Below are 17570 nucleotides of genomic sequence, written 5' to 3' on the forward strand. Positions count from 1 at the left end.
AAAGATAATTTTAAAATTAAAATTTTGAATTAATAATGTAGCAAGGAAGTGGGCATCTTTTATTTCCTACTTTTCTTATCCATCACCGGGCGAGACCCAAATATTCACCCGAATGTTCTCTCTCGCTTCTATGATCTCTCTACCTCTATATATACATCGCCTCTTCGTGTTTTCCCCTTCTCTTCACCCAAAGCCGCCGCTGAGCCGACAGGCGACCGTTCCCTTCTCAGTTCGCCCCCACCTTATTCTCCATTTCGTCTCTTGGAAGGTTCTGGAGAGGAACCCTAACCCGAGGCGAGGGAAACCGATCGGAGGCGCGCCGGATGGACGCCTACGCTCTCCACCTCGCCGTGGCGGCGCTCGTCGGCGCCTCCGTCGTCGCCGTCTCCGCCTACTACATGCATCGCAAAACCCTAAGCCAGGTCCTCGACTTCGCCCGCTCCGTCGAGAGGGAGCGCGACCGTCGCCGCGGTTCCTCCCTCGAAGACGACGGTGACGAGCCCAGGCGGTGGAGGCGGGGCCAGTACGGGCCCCGACGCAAGAGCCCCGGGTACTACCGTCGCGTCGGAGGGTCGGTGTCGTTGCCGGATGTAACGGCGGCGGCGAAGATGGACGGGGAGGAGGAGGAGGCTCTGGAGGGGCAGGTGCTGGTGACGAATGAGCCGTTCTTGGTGGAGGAGGATCAAAAGGGATATCCGATTCCCGAGGGGTTGCCTCGTCTGCAAACCGTTCCGGAAGGTACTTATGGATCACCATTTTCTAATTTCTCTCCGTAGTGACGGGGTTTATCCTTCGATGCTTTTGGGGGAACTGTGGTTCGTGCACTCGACAATACGTTTTAGACATAGTTATCTCTTCTCGGATCAAGAAATTCTAGTTAAAAACTACGTAAATAAGGTTGTAATGGTTCGTGGTTTTGTAATGATACCAAATTTATTCAACTGACGACGTCTGGAACGTGTCCTAATCAAGAAGCGTGTTTTAGTGAAAGAAACTTATAATTGACTTTGGGAACATAGATTATCCAATAAATTGTTGCAGTCGTTTTGAAATGTTCCCGCTTGCAGTTTGTTACGTGCATCTTACACCTTGGTTGATTCTACTGTTATTAGCCAATATTGATTATTTTTTTACATCCACTAGAGAGAACTTTCACATGGCTCCGTTTCTTACATCCAATATTTTTCTTGCAATGGTGTTTGGTGTTTTATGCAAACCCTTCTTGCCCGACCTGTAATTAATACCCGCTTGGAGGTTCTAGTGCGATCGTCACACTTGTATAATTTTCCCATTAGACAATTGAACGCTCATCTGAAGGGCTAATTAGCATGTTAAACATTTTTTATTGCATCCATATGGTGTTATAAGGGTGACTTTGTTAGGAATGAGGTATGGAAATGGAACCTTGTTGTTTTGGTACTTGGTTGAGAGATAGAAAAAATGTATTTGATCTATTTTTTCAAAAAGAAAAATTATCAGCATATGGAATATGGCGGATCAACTAGCTATATTACATGAATATTTTAGGTTCTTTTTAGGCTATTGTTTTCTATATTCTTTTTTCCTATTATGTTACAGTATGTTTATGATGGAAAGTTTAGTGTACTGTGATTTTTTTTTTTTTTTTTCTATACTATTTACCCATTTGAAAAATCTCATGTGTACCTCTTATGAAGTTTTCTCTAAAGGCTCCTTTTGGAGTCAAGGTGCTTGTCAAGGACTCATCATACAATCTTGGTATTCTTCTCTTTGTTGTTGGGTATCATAAGGATGCCTTAATTTAGATATAAGACCTTGTTGTGTAGTACTTAGAGCGAGAGAGAACAATTTCTTTTGTCGTTAAGTTTGAATTCATTTGACTCATATTTCATATCAAACTTTGCCACTTTCAACCAAACAATTATTTATTTATACTGTTGTCAATGAAGGGGAGTTTTGGCGCAATGGTAAAGTTGTTATCATGTGACCTTGTGATCACAGGTTCAAGTCACGGAAATAGTCTCTTGCAATGTAAAGTAAGACTGTGTATAATAGACCCAATATGGTCCGACCCTTCCTCAGGACTTGTATTGGCAGGAGCATGTCGATCACTTTTATTTTTTCACAGTGTAATGCTGTTTATGTCGATATAATTTCTAGTTGTTGATGGATTCTTCATTTCTTTGACACTCTAGGTGTATCTTTACAGAATGATACTCTATTCTTTCAGTGGTAATTCAAGTATTAGTACAACGTATTGAGCATGTCCCTTAAGCTAGCTAACTGTCAAGTTGAGTAGACTGTAAAAATGGACAAGTTTACTGGATGAATTATCTAAGATAATTGTTATTAAGATTGCCATTAAGATAATATATGGTACAACCACTGGAGCTTGTATATTCCTACTCTTTATCCATGAAGTGCTAACTGTTATAAATTAGATGATCTACCATGATCTGTTAAGGCTTTAATCCCTCCATATTTTGACTGGCAAATTGAGAAACTTATACTGCTTATATTAGGGCACACACCATTGCAGAGAATGTGAAATTAGTTATGGTTCGTACTGATCCAGAAGACTTGAAGTTATCTTTGATAACTGAAGATTTTAGAATTGCCAACTTAAACAAGGATATTTTGATTCAACAATGCAAGATCCCTCTTTTTTTTGCCTTAAGTAATCATGAAATAATTTATTGATAGAAGCCTTTTGTTTTGCCCTCAAATGTTTTTTTTCCTTATTCAGACAGAGAATTGATTATATTAGTAAAAGAACTCTCTTTGGTTTCCTTCACGGCAATATTTTTTCCTATGACCTATTCTTTTGGTGGTGTAAGCAAAGGATTTATCGATTAAATCAGCTTCGATGTGTTAGGTAATAAGCAATCTGCTCCTGCAATACCAAATAAAAGAGGGGGACATGTTATCAGACCAGGTTCTCCTAAATCTTCAGTTCATAGCGCTTTTGGTAGCCAAGATGGTTCAGAGGAAGATGATAATATGGAAAATGATGCAAAACTTGATGATGCCTATTTACACCCAAATGGACATTTCATAGTAAGTGCACCTTGTACCTTCATTGTCTTTTTGTTTGTTTTTATTCTTCTTATTGTAAACTTAGTCAACATTATGTTAATGCACAATTTGATACTATGATATTCAGAGCGGAAGAGATCATCTGTTAAGCAAAATATTGATGAATGGAGACCTAATACTCTTTATGTTAAGGATGGCTAAGAACAGTTGCCAAGCTATATGTTTGCCTACCACTCTAGGATTAGTTAAGTATATACTTCCTGTTATTATGCAATGTTGTTATGCTTTTTATCTAGACGAGTGTGCCTCTAGGTTTGTACAGGTAACATGAACCATTGCATTGTTTTGTCCACTTGATTGCTCCATCATATTCTCATCAGCAACAATTTTGGCATTCCATGCAGTGTCTAGTTTTATGGGGGTAAGAATATGAATACCCCAAGAGACTTCCTTCTAGTTTGTGATTTTACTTCATACTCATAACCTTATGCCCTTAGTGCAGGCAGGTATCTGTAGGTATGCTTGTTCCTTCTGGAGTTATGCTGCTACAGTCAACTCACTTGACCTAAGCAATTTCTTCTGATACGAAATCATCTAATCTTCATAAAACCTAGAAGTAGAAATCAGTTATCTTACTTCCAAAAGTTCACCATAGTGCATACATTTTCAGTGCGCTATGCAAGAATTCCATGGTCGCTGATGGTGTATCATATTTTGCGGCCTTTGGTACTTGTAGACACTTCTTATGCTCAGTTGATATACAAGTAGCACAACTATAGGGAAATTTTTTTTTTTCTTGTACTTTAAATCTGCTTGCAGATGCTGCTACAGTTACATATTGCTTGTCTTGCTTGACTGCATATCATTGTGACACTGTAATCTTTAGATACAAAAGTAATTTTGAAATTGTTTCTTGGAACATTAAAGGACTGGTTAGTTGTTTGCAGATAAGTCATCTATTTGCAGGCATTTGGTTGCCTTCAAATGACCTGTGAGCTACAGGTTCATTTGCATTTAGGCCTTAAAAGTTTCAAATGTATCTGTGACTTAAAACTAATTTGCAGCTGCCATTTCCTGCATTCAACTAACATGCACAGTGCACTAAAATATAACAAATAGATATAGGCATCCTAAATATAGAAAGTTGATGTAGAACAGTATGATACTTTTATCTATATCAATAATTTTTCTTCGACATTTGGATAATATAAAAATTAATTGTATATCTGAGATGAATTTGTAAAGAATTGTTATTAGCATGATTTCATGTTTTCTTCCAAAAAATGTTGAATTTAGAAACAAGTATTAAATTTGCCATTTTAGTTTGTTTTACAGTTGCAACATCAATTTGTCTTTGCTACTATTAAATCAAAAATAAAAAAAAGAATTAAAAATTTATAAAATTTCTGTTTCTTGTTAATATAAATTATTAAAATATTTTATGCTTTATTTTTCTAAAATAGGTATTCTATATACATTCATAATGTTATAGGTGCTATAAAATAATTAAAAGTGCCAAATATTATATTTTCATGTAACCTGGCATCCTTGCTGCACATTGCTTTCACCATTGTGGCATTTGCTTACAATCACTTATTGCAGGCATAAGTAACTATGGACAATCAAATTTTGCACAAGTAAATGAATTTAATGTTCTTGTCCATGTTTTAGTTTATACATTTGTATTATTTGTGTTTGCCTACAATCGCCAATTGCAGGCATAAGTAGTAATTCCAGACAATCAATTGCCTCACAAGCAGTATGCTATTGACTTTTTTTTTTTTTTGGATTTATTCTCATGCTAGACCTGTGGACTGACTTCTCATTGTGTTGATTTTTTGTGTGAAGGGCAATAACAGCAAAGGCTTATTTCAAGCTTTGCCTAATCATATTGTTGGAAATGGTGATCCAAAATCAATAACTGCATCTAGCATGATTCGATCTCACAGTGTGTCTGGTAATCTGCATGGTGTACAACCTGACCCTGTAGCAGCAGATATTCTTAGAAAAGAGCCTGAACAAGAAACTTTTGTCAGATTAAACATTACTCCAACGGGTATGCTATATTCCATTAGATTGTGCAATATTATGCATGCTTTCTTTTGTTTTAGGCTCTCAACAGTCTATTCTTCTTAATCAACCACGTTGCACTTTTTTACACTTCTAGATGTGATATATTGTCAACTTTTTTAGTTCTTTCTATTTCTGTTTCACAATAGGGGAAGCACAGTGTACTAATAAAAATAGTCAGCATTGCTGTCATAAAAATTATTATTGAATTCCTCATGACTCTAATTTATATTAATTTGACTCTTTCTATTTGGAAAATTATCTTGGTTGTGGAACCTAACAATGATTAAGTACTGTTGATCAGAGCTCAAATTATCTGCCCATTGTGGGGTACATAATATATTAAATTTCTTTAGAATATGAAGCATTTTTTCATTGTCTCAAACACCCACTGAACCTTCTAACTCAGAAATAAATTTCCTAATCTGAATACTCAACCAAGTGATAAGGTTGCTGTGTGGGGGTGCCTTAACATTCTTGTATGTTCTGTGTTTTTCTCTGATTGTAGAGAGACCATCTCCTGATGAAGAAGATGTCTATATAGTTCTCCAGAAATGTCTTGCACTGCGAGAGAGTTATGTCTTCAGAGAGGAAGTTGCTCCTTGGGAGAAAGAGGTCATAACAGACCCTTGTACACCAAAGCCTAACCTTAACCCCTTTGCCTATGTGCTCGAACAGAAGACAGATGTAAGTTTTGTCTGTCAGTTGAAATATGCTTTTCATTTTTCCTAAGTGAATATCTATCTCTCTTCAGCAAATGTTGTTTATAATAATATATGTTGTTTATAATAATATTGTTTTGTCTCAGCACGTCTTCCATATGGTGGATGGAGTTGCTCATGTTTATGCTAATAAAGATTGTAAGAATTCTCACTGAAGCTTAACTCTAAGATTTATTACGACCCAATGCTTTTAGTTTTATTTGGGCTGACGATTTACTTAAACTTTTGACTCAGTAAAAGAAAGGCTTTTCCCAGTTGCTGACGCTACAACTTTTTTTACGGATTTGCACTATATCCTTCGAGTTCTTGCAGTTGGAAATATCAGAACATTATGCCATCAGCGTCTAGACCTTCTTGAACAGGTACCACAGCCTTATTGAGATCTACCTGAAAAGGGTTTTTTAATTGCCAGATATCAAATGTACTTTCTTGCTGTCTATTTTAATAGAATGACTTCTTTCCAGAAATTTAATCTTCATTTGATGCTCAACGCGGATAGAGAATTTCTTGCTCAGAAAAGTGCTCCTCATCGTGATTTTTACAATGTCAGGAAGGTTGACACTCATGTTCATCACTCAGCATGTATGAACCAGAAGCATCTGTTGAGATTCATTAAATCAAAGCTGAGGAAGGAGCCTGACGAGGTTTGTAGGTTGTCATTTGTTTTCTGGGACTTGTCTTTGAGACAAGGGAACTAGTTGTAATCGTAAACTTTTCATATTATGTTAGATGAAATTCCTCATCTCTTGGTTTGTTGCAGGTTGTGATATTCAGAGACGGGACCTATATGACTCTGAAAGAGGTTTTTGAGAGTTTGGACTTGACTGGGTACTCTAACCACAATGTTCTCCAGTTTCCTGGATTTATTCTGTAGGAAAATTTATTGAATTTTTTCTTTTTGAGACAGGTCTGATCTTAATGTTGATCTCTTAGATGTCCATGCAGACAAGAGCACCTTTCATCGGTTTGATAAGTTCAACCTTAAATACAATCCTTGTGGCCAGAGTAGGCTACGGGAAATTTTTCTGAAGCAGGATAATCTCATACAAGGTATTTATTCTAGCCTTTTGACATTCCAATGTAGAAAATTTGAATTATGGTCTTCATCCTATTGTATATATTTCCATTCCATTGTTTTACAGCATGTTTATTTATGCCACAGTGGTTATTCCTAGTCGTGGGGATTCTTTATTATCTCCATCTGATCTCCATTTCATTGCTGGCTTTTGATTGAAATTTGAAATTGCTGAAAACATTAAATGTATTGCAGGAAAGTAACAATCTTCTGACAAACCGTTTCTGATAAAGCAAGTACAATACTTTTTCTGTGGCTGTGTATGAATGAGTTCACAGTTCATAGAATGGTTCCATAGTGCAGTTCTTTTGTGCATGCTTGTGTGCTTTGTTCCGTTAATGTTGGTGGTATTTCATGGAATAAGTTTCTTCCTCTCTTCTGCATAGTTTTTTGTTTCTTGTCCTGTTAGACCATGACCATCTACCTTAATTGTGTATGTATAAACAAACTGTTACACTATATATAATATGTTATGAAGTAGAATGTGGTGCTTCTCACTTTGAGAGCAATGCAATATTTGCGGGACTTGAGCTTGTATTCTTAATTCTTCTATAGGTCGTTTTATGGCTGAGCTTACAAAGCAAGTGTTTTCTGATCTCACTGCAAGTAAATATCAGGTAATTTCCTTCATCACTGTATCATGTTTTGATTTATTTTCTAGTCTCATTTACTAGATGCAATATACATGGTAATATAATATTTTGCACAGTGGAGTTGCCATTTCTCATTTGAATGAGTTATTATGTAGGCACTCATGTGAATATACAGGAAGTTCAATGTATGTGAAGTAAGATACATTATTTTGCAGTGTCATTATTGTAGTCATACATTCATTAGACTGTATGGTTTTGGGTAATTCAATGTTAAGCCCCGAGTCTCCACGGTCGTAGGCATGACATGACACCCACAATGGTCACATGACAATTTTCTTTGATGCTTGCTGGGCCAAACATCCATTTCGAGTAGAACAACAATTTTTTTTTTTGATTCATTATTTTAAAAACTCTAGATAACAATATACTGTGAGAAAATTCAACTTGCATAGTTAACTAAAAATTTTTTACAGTGCTAGCAATAATCAAAAGGATATATGGAATTGTCATGTTTCACGTGAAGTGAGCAGAAGAAGAAAAAGGAGTGGTTAAAACACCCAAAACTTAATCCTATTAAACTTGGTCAACTGAACTGGTTCATGACTGGTTCAACTATAAACATTTAATTTAATTCTGGTTCGAGCTGAAAGTGAAATTAAATCAAATCACACCTGATAATACTCTAGAAAATCCCATCTAACCTCAAAATAACCTCAGTAAAAATCTCTTGATGGGCTTTTAATTAACTTGGTTTAATTGTAAGATCTCTAATTTAATTTTCGTAAATTCTAATTATCCATAAATTACATCTATTTAAATCTTAAGTAAATTTCAGAATATAACATTCGAGGGCTTGCCTGGATTATATTTATTTGGAGGACTTATATCAGCTATTGTTTCTTATTGGTAATTGATATTGCATTGTTTCCTATAATTTATCCACATTGTTTTGTCAGATGGCGGAATATAGAATATCGATATATGGAAGGAAGCAAAGTGAGTGGGACCAGCTTGCAAGTTGGATAGTTAATAATGAATTATACAGTGAAAATGCTGTTTGGTTGATTCAGGTATATTTTTCAGCAATGTGACCCCTGAGCTTTAATTTCTTGGTTATCTATTCAACTGTGATATTTTACCCTTCTATGAAGCCGGTGGTATTGAATTCATTTTCTGTTTTGTTTGCAGTTTTCCTTGAACCATTGTGTGATTAACTGGTATAATGCCATATGTGAATCTGAATTCCTACATAATTTGATGCTTACCTCTATCTTGGTCATGTACAAATTAACTACATTTAACTATTTAGTCGCTTCTCTCTCTATGTATGTTAGATCAGGCATCATCTAACATAAATAGATAACATTAAATGATCCGTCATTGATGTGATCAGTCTTCACTGGTTTTTTGTTTTCATGCTTGTGATGTTTAAATTATTATGATATTTAAATTCATATATAATGTGATTGATTTTACTTGAAGGATGTTTGACAACTATATTTATCCTTTGCAGATTCCAAGGTTATACAATATTTACAAGGAAATGGGTATAGTCAACTCATTTCAAACGCTTCTTGACAATATCTTCCTTCCCCTTTTTGAGGTCACAGTAGACCCAGATTCACACCCACAGTTGCATGTTTTTTTGAAACAGGTATTTGTTTGTTTGTTGCATGCATCTTGCTAACTTTGCATTTGTCTTCGTGTTTTAAGTTTGGCATTGCCTTTGTACTATGTCAGAAAGGATTGTAATTGGAAATATTATCAATTTGATTTTGCTACATGTCACTCTATAATATACATACATTCCTATATTGTCACGCCCCAAGGCCGCCCTTTTCCTTAACATGGAAGTTGAGACAAGCTAATATGTGTTAATTCAATAAAAAGTAAAAAAACCTTCATCAGTTGCATGCTTAGTCAAGACTAGAAGAAGATTGATAACTAAACATATCTACAGAATACTAAGACATACGAGTAAAACAAGATAGAATTCAAGAAGCCAAACTTCACAAGTCCTATCAAGAGAAGCTCCAAAATCAAATAACAAATATATCTTATTATCCCCTGATTCATCGTAGCACCCGCCTCAAAAAGATGTGGAGGTAACAATCAGATAGCATCAAATTGAAAAAGTTGGACAGTAGAACCTCACCATCAGGATCATTCAACTTTTAGTTTGTTACGAAGTTCATCGTCCACAACCTTAACAAGTATGAGATGCTAGCTACCCAGTTAAATCTACCCATATTGTGTTAGCCATCTAGATCTCTTGAAAGTGTAAGAATCATGGTTTGAATGCAAGTGTTGGTACCTTGACTGAACCTGATTCGTTTTGGTGCAGCTCACTCAGAACAACCTTATTACGTAAGGCAGTATATTTATTTACCATCCATCACTTGAACCAGCATAGATAATGGTATCTAAATTTTGTTGTTTGGTTAGATTTGCTGATCTACACTGTTGACTACCTCTTGGGAACCTTTGCAGATTCTGACATTCCATTTTCCTTCTGTCATTTTATTGTAGATGTATCCACTTGTAGGTTATGCACATTTATGAACCATCCATACTTTGTTTATCAGGTTGTGGGTCTAGATTTGGTGGATGATGAAAGCAAACCAGAAAGACGCCCAACAAAGCATATGCCAACTCCAGAACAATGGACAAATGTTTTTAACCCTGCATTCTCATATTATGCATACTATTGCTATGCTAATTTGTATACACTGAACAAGGTGCTTGTTCTATGCTCATACTCTTTTATGCTCAGATGATAGTCCATTTCTAGCTGTGTCTATTATTCAGGTCTATATTCTGCCATTTTTTACTTTTTTGAATGTCATTCTAATTCCAGCTCCGTGAGTCCAAGGGCCTGACAACAATCAAATTTCGCCCTCATTCAGGAGAGGTATCACTTAATCTGAATTGACATTCATTTCTTTATTAATCATGTGATAGCTGATGTCTGTTGTCTGCAGGCTGGTGACATCGATCACCTTGCTACGACATTTCTTTGTGCTAATAATATTGCTCATGGAATCAAGCTAAGAAAGTCCCCTGTCCTTCAATATTTGTATTATCTGGCTCAGGTAATTGAAGCCAGCCGCTTGTGGCAGCTCCATTTTTTAATTAGAAGTATTGCTATGATCTATTTTCTCTCATTCGGTACCATATTACTTGTGCTGAGTTTTGCTTCTTTGCTACCAGATAGGTTTGGCGATGTCTCCTCTCAGCAACAACTCACTATTTCTTGATTATCATCGGAACCCTTTCCCAATGTTCTTTCGCAGAGGTCTAAATGTTTCTCTATCAACAGATGATCCTTTGCAAATTCATCTGACAAAAGAACCTCTGGTGGAAGAGTACAGTATTGCAGCCTCGGTAATCTATCTGAGTGATTTCTTCACTGTGCTGGAGTAAAAAACTATAAACCCTTAACGCCACCTAATTAGTTGCTCCTCCACAGGTGTGGAAACTTAGCTCGTGTGATCTATGTGAAATTGCCAGGAATTCAGTTTGCCAGTCTGGTTTTTCACATGCTCTTAAGGTGAGCTTCTGATGTTCGATGCACCAATATGAATGTGAAATAGTTTCATGGTTGCGTGATTCTATTTGTTAATCCTTGATTAATCTGCTATAGTCGCATTGGATTGGGAAACATTATTACAAGCGAGGACCTGATTGCAATGACATCCATAGAACCAATGTACCTCATATCCGACTTGAATTTCGTGACATGGTATGTTTCTTTACTTAAATTTCTCACCCTACTTCATTGAATAATATGGTCAAACAATTTTGTTGCAGATATGGAGAGAAGAGATGCGACTTGTTTATTTAGGAAAGCCTATTATACCTAAAGAAATGGAGAAATGAGGCTCTCTTCATGCTTTTTTGTTATAGGGTGAGTTGCTTTACTTATATTCTGTCTTACTGACTGACTACTCTTTACATTGTTCTTCAGTTGACCATATCCCATTCTTGTGTCTATCTCATCAGGTTCAAGGTTTAGCTATCGAGCCTTGTGCTAAGGTTGGGCCGATAAACATCCCAGACCAATTCAACGTTTGCATTCTGCATTAGCTGGAAGGCGGACAAAAGAAAGTGTGATTAGCAGATGCCTCATGTGTCATCTACTCTCGAGGGGACGAAACCAGCGATTCAAGGCCAGAGGCGTCGCTCCTAGTTTCAGGTTATTCAAATTGATAAATAAGTAAACTAAAACTCTTACCTGTGATTTAGTCGTAGATGCGAAAGCATTTACAATGCATCAGCTGAGCTACGTTCATTTGCTAGGGGAAAAAAATAATACCCTTCACCATGAGTTGGTGAATGGCTGATTGATCAGATGTTAATCAATTATATTGAGAGAATTATACGCTGATCAAGGAACGAGGATGTCATGTTCTGATTAGTTGAGATCATCCGGAAATAATATTTAATTTATCTCGTCGGCCGAACTTTTTTTTAAAAAAATAAAATTTGATTTTAAAATATTTAATTTATCTAATAATTAGATAGATTAAAATATTTTACAATTAAAAATAGAATTTTTGCCACCTCTGTTTGTTTTGTAATTTGGATTTTGGAGTGTAAAATTCAATTTTAATGTTTAATATATATATATATATATATATATATTAATTTTTTATAATTAAAATAAGATGTGAACTCATGCATGCATATACGAATGTATTTTTTATTTAATCAAAACAAATCAAAATCAAAATAAATCCGATTTTAACTTTAATGTTCTTAAGAACGCATATACACAGTTTTTACAAAATTTTGTCATCTGCTAGATTGATTAAAACATTTTGAAATAAAAAAAATCCAGCTCTTAAAACCACAAGTATAATTTGATTTTTTTATATATAATTTAGATTTTTACAGGAGCGTATAAAAAGATTAGAGAGCAGAGTTAAGATGATCGATTTAGATCTATGGATTTTATAATAATAATAATAAAAAACAGTGAATCTAATTCGACGATTGTAAGCAAGTACGCAACTAAATTGCTATACAGAAGGTGCCCAAGTCCCTTAACCAGTTGTATACCATCTGCTATTTAGGGAAGACGACGGAGGAAAAAAAATCATTTTCGCTGTGTTGTTTGACTTTACTAATTGTTACCCCTCATAACATATCTGTAGTCAACATTTACGAAGTTAAAAGACATCAATTATATCTGGAAGAACATCTCAACTGAAAGTGATTCCTTCTTAAACATCAAAAAAAAAAAAAAATCACAAATCTTCTCAACAGTTTATTCATTCAAATACAGAATGTCACTACATGACTACTTGAACTGATTGGTCATTAATTTAGACATCACTAAAATTGCTAACCAAATGGAGAACACACCCCCACCCCTCTTATTGGCAGGTACTTGTCTCTATTTATAGATTTAACTAGGAAGTATTACTATTACCATCGAGAGAAGGCAAGCATGTGCTTAGAACTTCGACAGCGTATTCCAACTCCTGCTCCGATATGACCAATGGGGGGACAAGCCTAACCACATTCCCTTTTCCAGCAGTCAGCACCAACAGGCCGGAGTCTCGACAAGCGTCAACAAGTGGTGAAGCTTGGACATCCAGCTCAATTCCGACAATAAGCCCAAACCCACGTACTTCTTTCACATGATGGTTCTCTCCCAGCTTCTTAAGTAGTAATTCTTTAAGGTACAGTCCTTTGTGGCTTACACTGGCCAAGAAATCGGGATTCTGAATTTTATTCAATACTGCAAGGGCAGCATGACAGACGAGCGGACCGCCGGCAAAAGTGCTCCCGTGGTCTCCGGAGCTTATGGCTGCAGCAACCCTTTCAGTGGTGAGGACAACACCAATTGGCAGACCTCCGGCTAGGGGTTTTGCAAGGGTCATTATATCAGGTGTCACACCGAAAGCTTCATGGGCCCAGAGCTGACCAGTGCGGCCCAACCCACATTGGACCTGATCACATAAACAAAAGATACTGAAGAGCTTAAAAAAATAAATGCGGGCAAAAGGTAGACAGTGGACTGACAAATACATAATCAGCAACTACACATTAATTATATCAGATATGAGATATTTATGATATTTGAATCTTGAACAAACATGTCTCGTTAAATAAACATTGTTATCTAGTAGTGCAACTTTCTCTTCTGCAAAAAGGTGGATCCGCCACCTTAGCGGCCCCACACAGTCGGCCCCACGACCATCTGTGAGGAGGTAAATAAACAGTTGGTTACGACGCAGGAGGGTATTGCCTGGCTTCGCCAGGATTCGAACCCTTGTGCAAGTCTGTGCGTCGTAACCAACTTTCTCTATTCTATACAACTTTTGTGACAGAAATATTGCTTGTGTACGAAGATACAAAACAATTTCAGTGGTTGATTGAAGAATGATCTTTCAAGACAGGCGAATTGAGCAAGTGACATTTAGAGGGCAACGCAAGTGACATTTAGAGGGCAACACCCACAATTACAATGGTGAAAACACCTCACAAAAGATGAATACCTTCTTCAAGCCTTTGACTTAGTTGAATAGATGAATTAAATGAGCTCAGTTGATAAGTAAAATATAGAATCTGAAAAAGCTGAAGGCTTCAGCAAAATAATTGATGACCTTAACAAAAGGGCAAACAAATAAGTTTTGCAACCTAAGGCATTGCCAGTATGTGACTGTTTTTTCCTTCTAAAAGGAAATGATGTATGGAGGACATCGTAATATGTGTTTATATAAATAGATGCATGATCTAAGCTGCTTACCTCATCAAATACCAAGAGAGCTCCAGAATCATCACATGCAGTTCGCAGTAGTTGTAGGAAGTCCTTTGTAGCACTGAATATCCCACCTTCACCTTGAATTGGTTCCACAAAGACTGCTGCAGTTTTGCCAGATTGAATGGCTTTTAGAGCCTCTTTAATATTCCCATATTCTACGAATGTGACCCCAGGCATGACAGGTTCAAAGGGTAACCTGTAGTGCTCTTTACTTGTCAGCGCCAGAGCACCCAGTGTCCTTCCATGGAAACTATTACTGAAAGCAATGAACTCAGTAGCGGGAAATTTTTCCTCTGGATGTGAATGTCTCTGGAACTTCCTGGAGAATTTTATAGCAGCTTCGTTTGCTTCTGTTCCGGAGTTTGTGAAAAAAACGCGGTCAGCAAAAGAACACTCTACTAGGCGCTTTCCAAGAGTTACCTGAATCATTTTGCATCTTAATACTTGAATTAGTAAAAGGGAAAGAGTGCTGATGCTCAAGAAACAGTCAAATTGAAGGGGCCATCAAGGCTTCACAGGAAGGGATTGTGTTACCTTTAGTTCCTCATGGAGAGCTGTAGGTTAATCAAGACAGTTTATAGGCATCGATGAGTGAACTAGTATAAACTTAGGTTTAAGCATTTTGGTTAGTGGTTGGGTAAAGTAATAAGAAGCAATTGAGAAAAAACTTGAATTAGCAATGAATAAATGACAAAAATAACCGTATAGAAACTAGATATTTCAATTGAAATAAAAGTAGAGTAGATATGTGGATGCAGCGATCAGATAAGAAAAACATTAGTCAATCCGCATTAACTCAGAAAGAACAAAATCATCATGCGTTTACCAATCACATAAAGGGCATGACCAAATTAGGTTTCAATATCAAATACAAGTAGCAACAGTTAAAATTATAAACTCAAGAGGTTGGGAAAGTTTCCCTCCTTTCATCAAATTATATATAGCGTACCCAGTTTAGAACCAAAGGGGGGAAAATACCACTTCATTGTGCTGCAATTTTAAGAAAGGCAGAGATCCACGATAAAGCTAGAAAGATTAACTTTACCTGAGGCAATGAATAGTATACATTGCTGACATGTGTAAGAGTATTAGCCTGCTCAATCACTGCGTTGATCCAATCTGGGTCACTATGCCCGAGTGAGTTCACTGCAATACCAGCCGTCATGTCCAAGTACTCCTTCCCATCCACATCATAAACTTTGCATCCCTTTCCACTCTTTAACACCACCGGAGCTCGAGCATAGGTCCCAACAAACACATTCCTCTCTATCTCTATTACTTTCTTGCTCGCTCTCGACAATGGCTTTGCAGATCCCGCCTTCACTCTCTGTTGTTTGCCCGAAACAAGACCTGAGGAAATTTTTGAAACTTCAGCTCGGAATGTCAATCTCCTTCTTCTGTCTAACTTAAACCCGTAAAGCGGATCGACATCGATTGACGAACAATCGTGAGACATGCGCAGCGTCTGTAGAGAATTCATCATGCTTCTCAGGGAGGACAGGAAAAAAAAATCTTCTTTGATCTTCCAACGCCCTGAAAATCGAGTGTCACGAAGAGGAAACCAAGCTTGGGCCAAATATTAGATAGAAACCCAAAAGGAAACACCAAAAAAAACAATCTTTTTTGAATAATTACCCGATAAGGAAGGTTTGATCGATAATCCAGATAAGCTTACAAGGAATTGGAAAGAAAGAGAGAGAAGGCGGCCGAGATCCTTCGAACGAAGACAGACGAAGCGATCGCTGCTGGCGCTGCTAACTGGAGACTGCTACACGGGCACTCCGGTCAATACAAGAATTAGGGTTTAAAGTTGGGTAGTAGTAACGGTGTTAACATTACACATTGTGCCATGTAACGGATCCGTTACAAATTAAAAAACGTGTTCTCTCATGGCCCATTAGAAACGACTAACAGGCCGACGTGACTAAAGCCCAACTAAGTCATGGGCTTCGACAGTAGCTCTACAAACTAATTAATTGGTACAATTTGACATTTTTATCAAAAGAAATTATAACAAAGCAAATTACAAATTAACTCACAAAATATTTTTTTAACAAAAGTCATATAATTACAAACTCTTTGATTTAGATATAGATTCAGATTTTTGAAGAGCAGACACCACTGTGCAATAGTTAAACTGCTATTGGAAAAGCTCAAAACTTTAATCTGCAGAGTCTGAGAATTAAATCTGCAGTTAATTAGGATAATTACGGACAGTTAGTGGCCACATTTGAGCTAAAATTCGATGATAATGATAAGGGACACCTGTTCAAGGAAGCAAACAAAGTGGTTTAGGTGATTGCTTTTTCTTAATTATCAGATATTTATATATAAGCAAATGTTAGGTATGTCATTGTCCTCATCCTCACCATGTTAAACACCACTACAAGCAATTATATAAACAATGAAACAGCAAGTGGCATGCAATCCATAAAAACAATGAAACATCAAAAATATAAAAAAGATTTAATCAACTATATTGCAGTGATACAAAGATAGGACTAAACATTCAGATACTTACATTGGAGGATGTATATAGATGTATGTTATACGAATTCAGTGAGCATTAGTGTTTTGAGAAAGAACAAGATTGGTCGTGCATGGTGGAGAAGTAGGGCGCATGCCTGACTTGAACCAGCTAGCACAGTGCTGTTTTTTGCTTAAAAAGCTCAAGAAGAATCGTCGAAGAAGGTTAACCGAGATCGATCGATCGATTCGATTGAGAGAGATGGTGATGGAGCAAAGGTTGCACGTGCCCTGCTTCTCCACCGTGCACAACCTGATCACCTCGAGCTCAAGGGGATTGAAGGAGATGCAAGGCCTTTGGGTGCTGATAATATTTATAGGACAGGGGAATGGATGATCTCATCATCATGTTCTTTCATTCTTGTAAATTAAAAAGAATTGTGATGGAATAATACTAGTAAAATTTGAAACTTGGCTAAACCTTAAAACGTAATTATTTGAGCATGAGTAGATCTTCATCATTACAAGGAGATACTCATCATCATCATCAATCCACTTTTATTAGTGAGCACTAACTCAAACCCTAGAAACTGCAGCATCAAGAAGTAGACATCAAAGTGTCCTCTCTTTTTTGTTTCTGAAAGAGAAAATATGTTCATCATGTTTAATAACGAAGAAGATTTGAAAGATTCAAAGTCTTAGTTCCTTGCTTTTTGTCTTCACACCCCAGCAATTTTCCAAGCACAAAGTTGGAGATATATGAACTTAATTCATCCATGGCAATCAATCCCTGTCAAGGCAAGTAGACAACAAGATTAATTGGCATCATACAGATGTATGTTTTTGCTGAGGCTTTG

At 36.7% G+C, this 17570-nt stretch overlaps 2 protein-coding genes across 3 annotated transcripts; one reads left to right on the top strand and one right to left on the bottom strand.

The window, feature by feature from the left end:
* The first annotated feature begins 220 nt into the window (after window positions 1-220).
* LOC141824769 (putative AMP deaminase) lies at window positions 221-11924 on the top strand. Of its 2 annotated transcripts, none has more exons than XM_074712106.1 (20): window positions 221-738; window positions 2855-3036; window positions 4864-5071; window positions 5594-5772; window positions 5894-5945; window positions 6042-6169; window positions 6272-6451; window positions 6568-6635; window positions 6715-6857; window positions 7438-7499; window positions 8432-8545; window positions 8989-9129; window positions 10061-10213; window positions 10333-10386; window positions 10457-10567; window positions 10686-10859; window positions 10945-11025; window positions 11119-11217; window positions 11286-11382; window positions 11478-11924. In XM_074712106.1, the coding sequence occupies exons 1-19, from the start codon at window positions 324-326 to the stop codon at window positions 11352-11354; spliced, it is 2613 nt and encodes an 870-aa protein (XP_074568207.1). In that variant the 5' UTR covers window positions 221-323; the 3' UTR covers window positions 11355-11382; window positions 11478-11924. The 2 variants fall into 2 exon arrangements, with proteins under 2 accessions (XP_074568207.1, XP_074568208.1); XM_074712107.1 differs by having other exon boundaries at window positions 6362-6451.
* Window positions 11925-12711: 787 nt separating this feature from the next.
* LOC141824366 (acetylornithine aminotransferase, chloroplastic/mitochondrial-like) lies at window positions 12712-16021 on the bottom strand. Its single transcript, XM_074711639.1, has 4 exons — window positions 15883-16021; window positions 15293-15780; window positions 14233-14667; window positions 12712-13432 (listed from the first exon to the last, which is right to left on the bottom strand). The coding sequence occupies exons 2-4, from the start codon at window positions 15728-15730 to the stop codon at window positions 12890-12892; spliced, it is 1416 nt and encodes a 471-aa protein (XP_074567740.1). The 5' UTR covers window positions 15731-15780; window positions 15883-16021; the 3' UTR covers window positions 12712-12889.
* Window positions 16022-17570: the final 1549 nt, after the last annotated feature.

Source organism: Curcuma longa, chromosome 3 (genome assembly GCF_044706935.1).
Source record: "Curcuma longa cultivar G26 ecotype Majalengka, Jawa Barat chromosome 3, ITB_CL_G26_1.1, whole genome shotgun sequence".
Classification (NCBI taxonomy): Eukaryota; Viridiplantae; Streptophyta; class Magnoliopsida; order Zingiberales; family Zingiberaceae; genus Curcuma; species Curcuma longa.

Coding starts and splice junctions, on each gene's coding strand:
- LOC141824769 (XM_074712106.1), top strand. CDS start 324: ATGGACGCCTACGCTCTCCACCTCGCCGTGGCGGCGCTCGTCGGCGCC. Junction 739..2,854: donor TCTGCAAACCGTTCCGGAAG/GTACTTATGGAT, acceptor TCGATGTGTTAG/GTAATAAGCAATCTGCTCCT. Junction 10,568..10,685: donor ATTTGTATTATCTGGCTCAG/GTAATTGAAGCC, acceptor CTTTGCTACCAG/ATAGGTTTGGCGATGTCTCC.
- LOC141824366 (XM_074711639.1), bottom strand. CDS start 15,730: ATGATGAATTCTCTACAGACGCTGCGCATGTCTCACGATTGTTCGTCA. Junction 14,668..15,292: donor TATACTATTCATTGCCTCAG/GTAAAGTTAATC, acceptor AAAATGATTCAG/GTAACTCTTGGAAAGCGCCT. Junction 13,433..14,232: donor CTCTCTTGGTATTTGATGAG/GTAAGCAGCTTA, acceptor TTATGTGATCAG/GTCCAATGTGGGTTGGGCCG.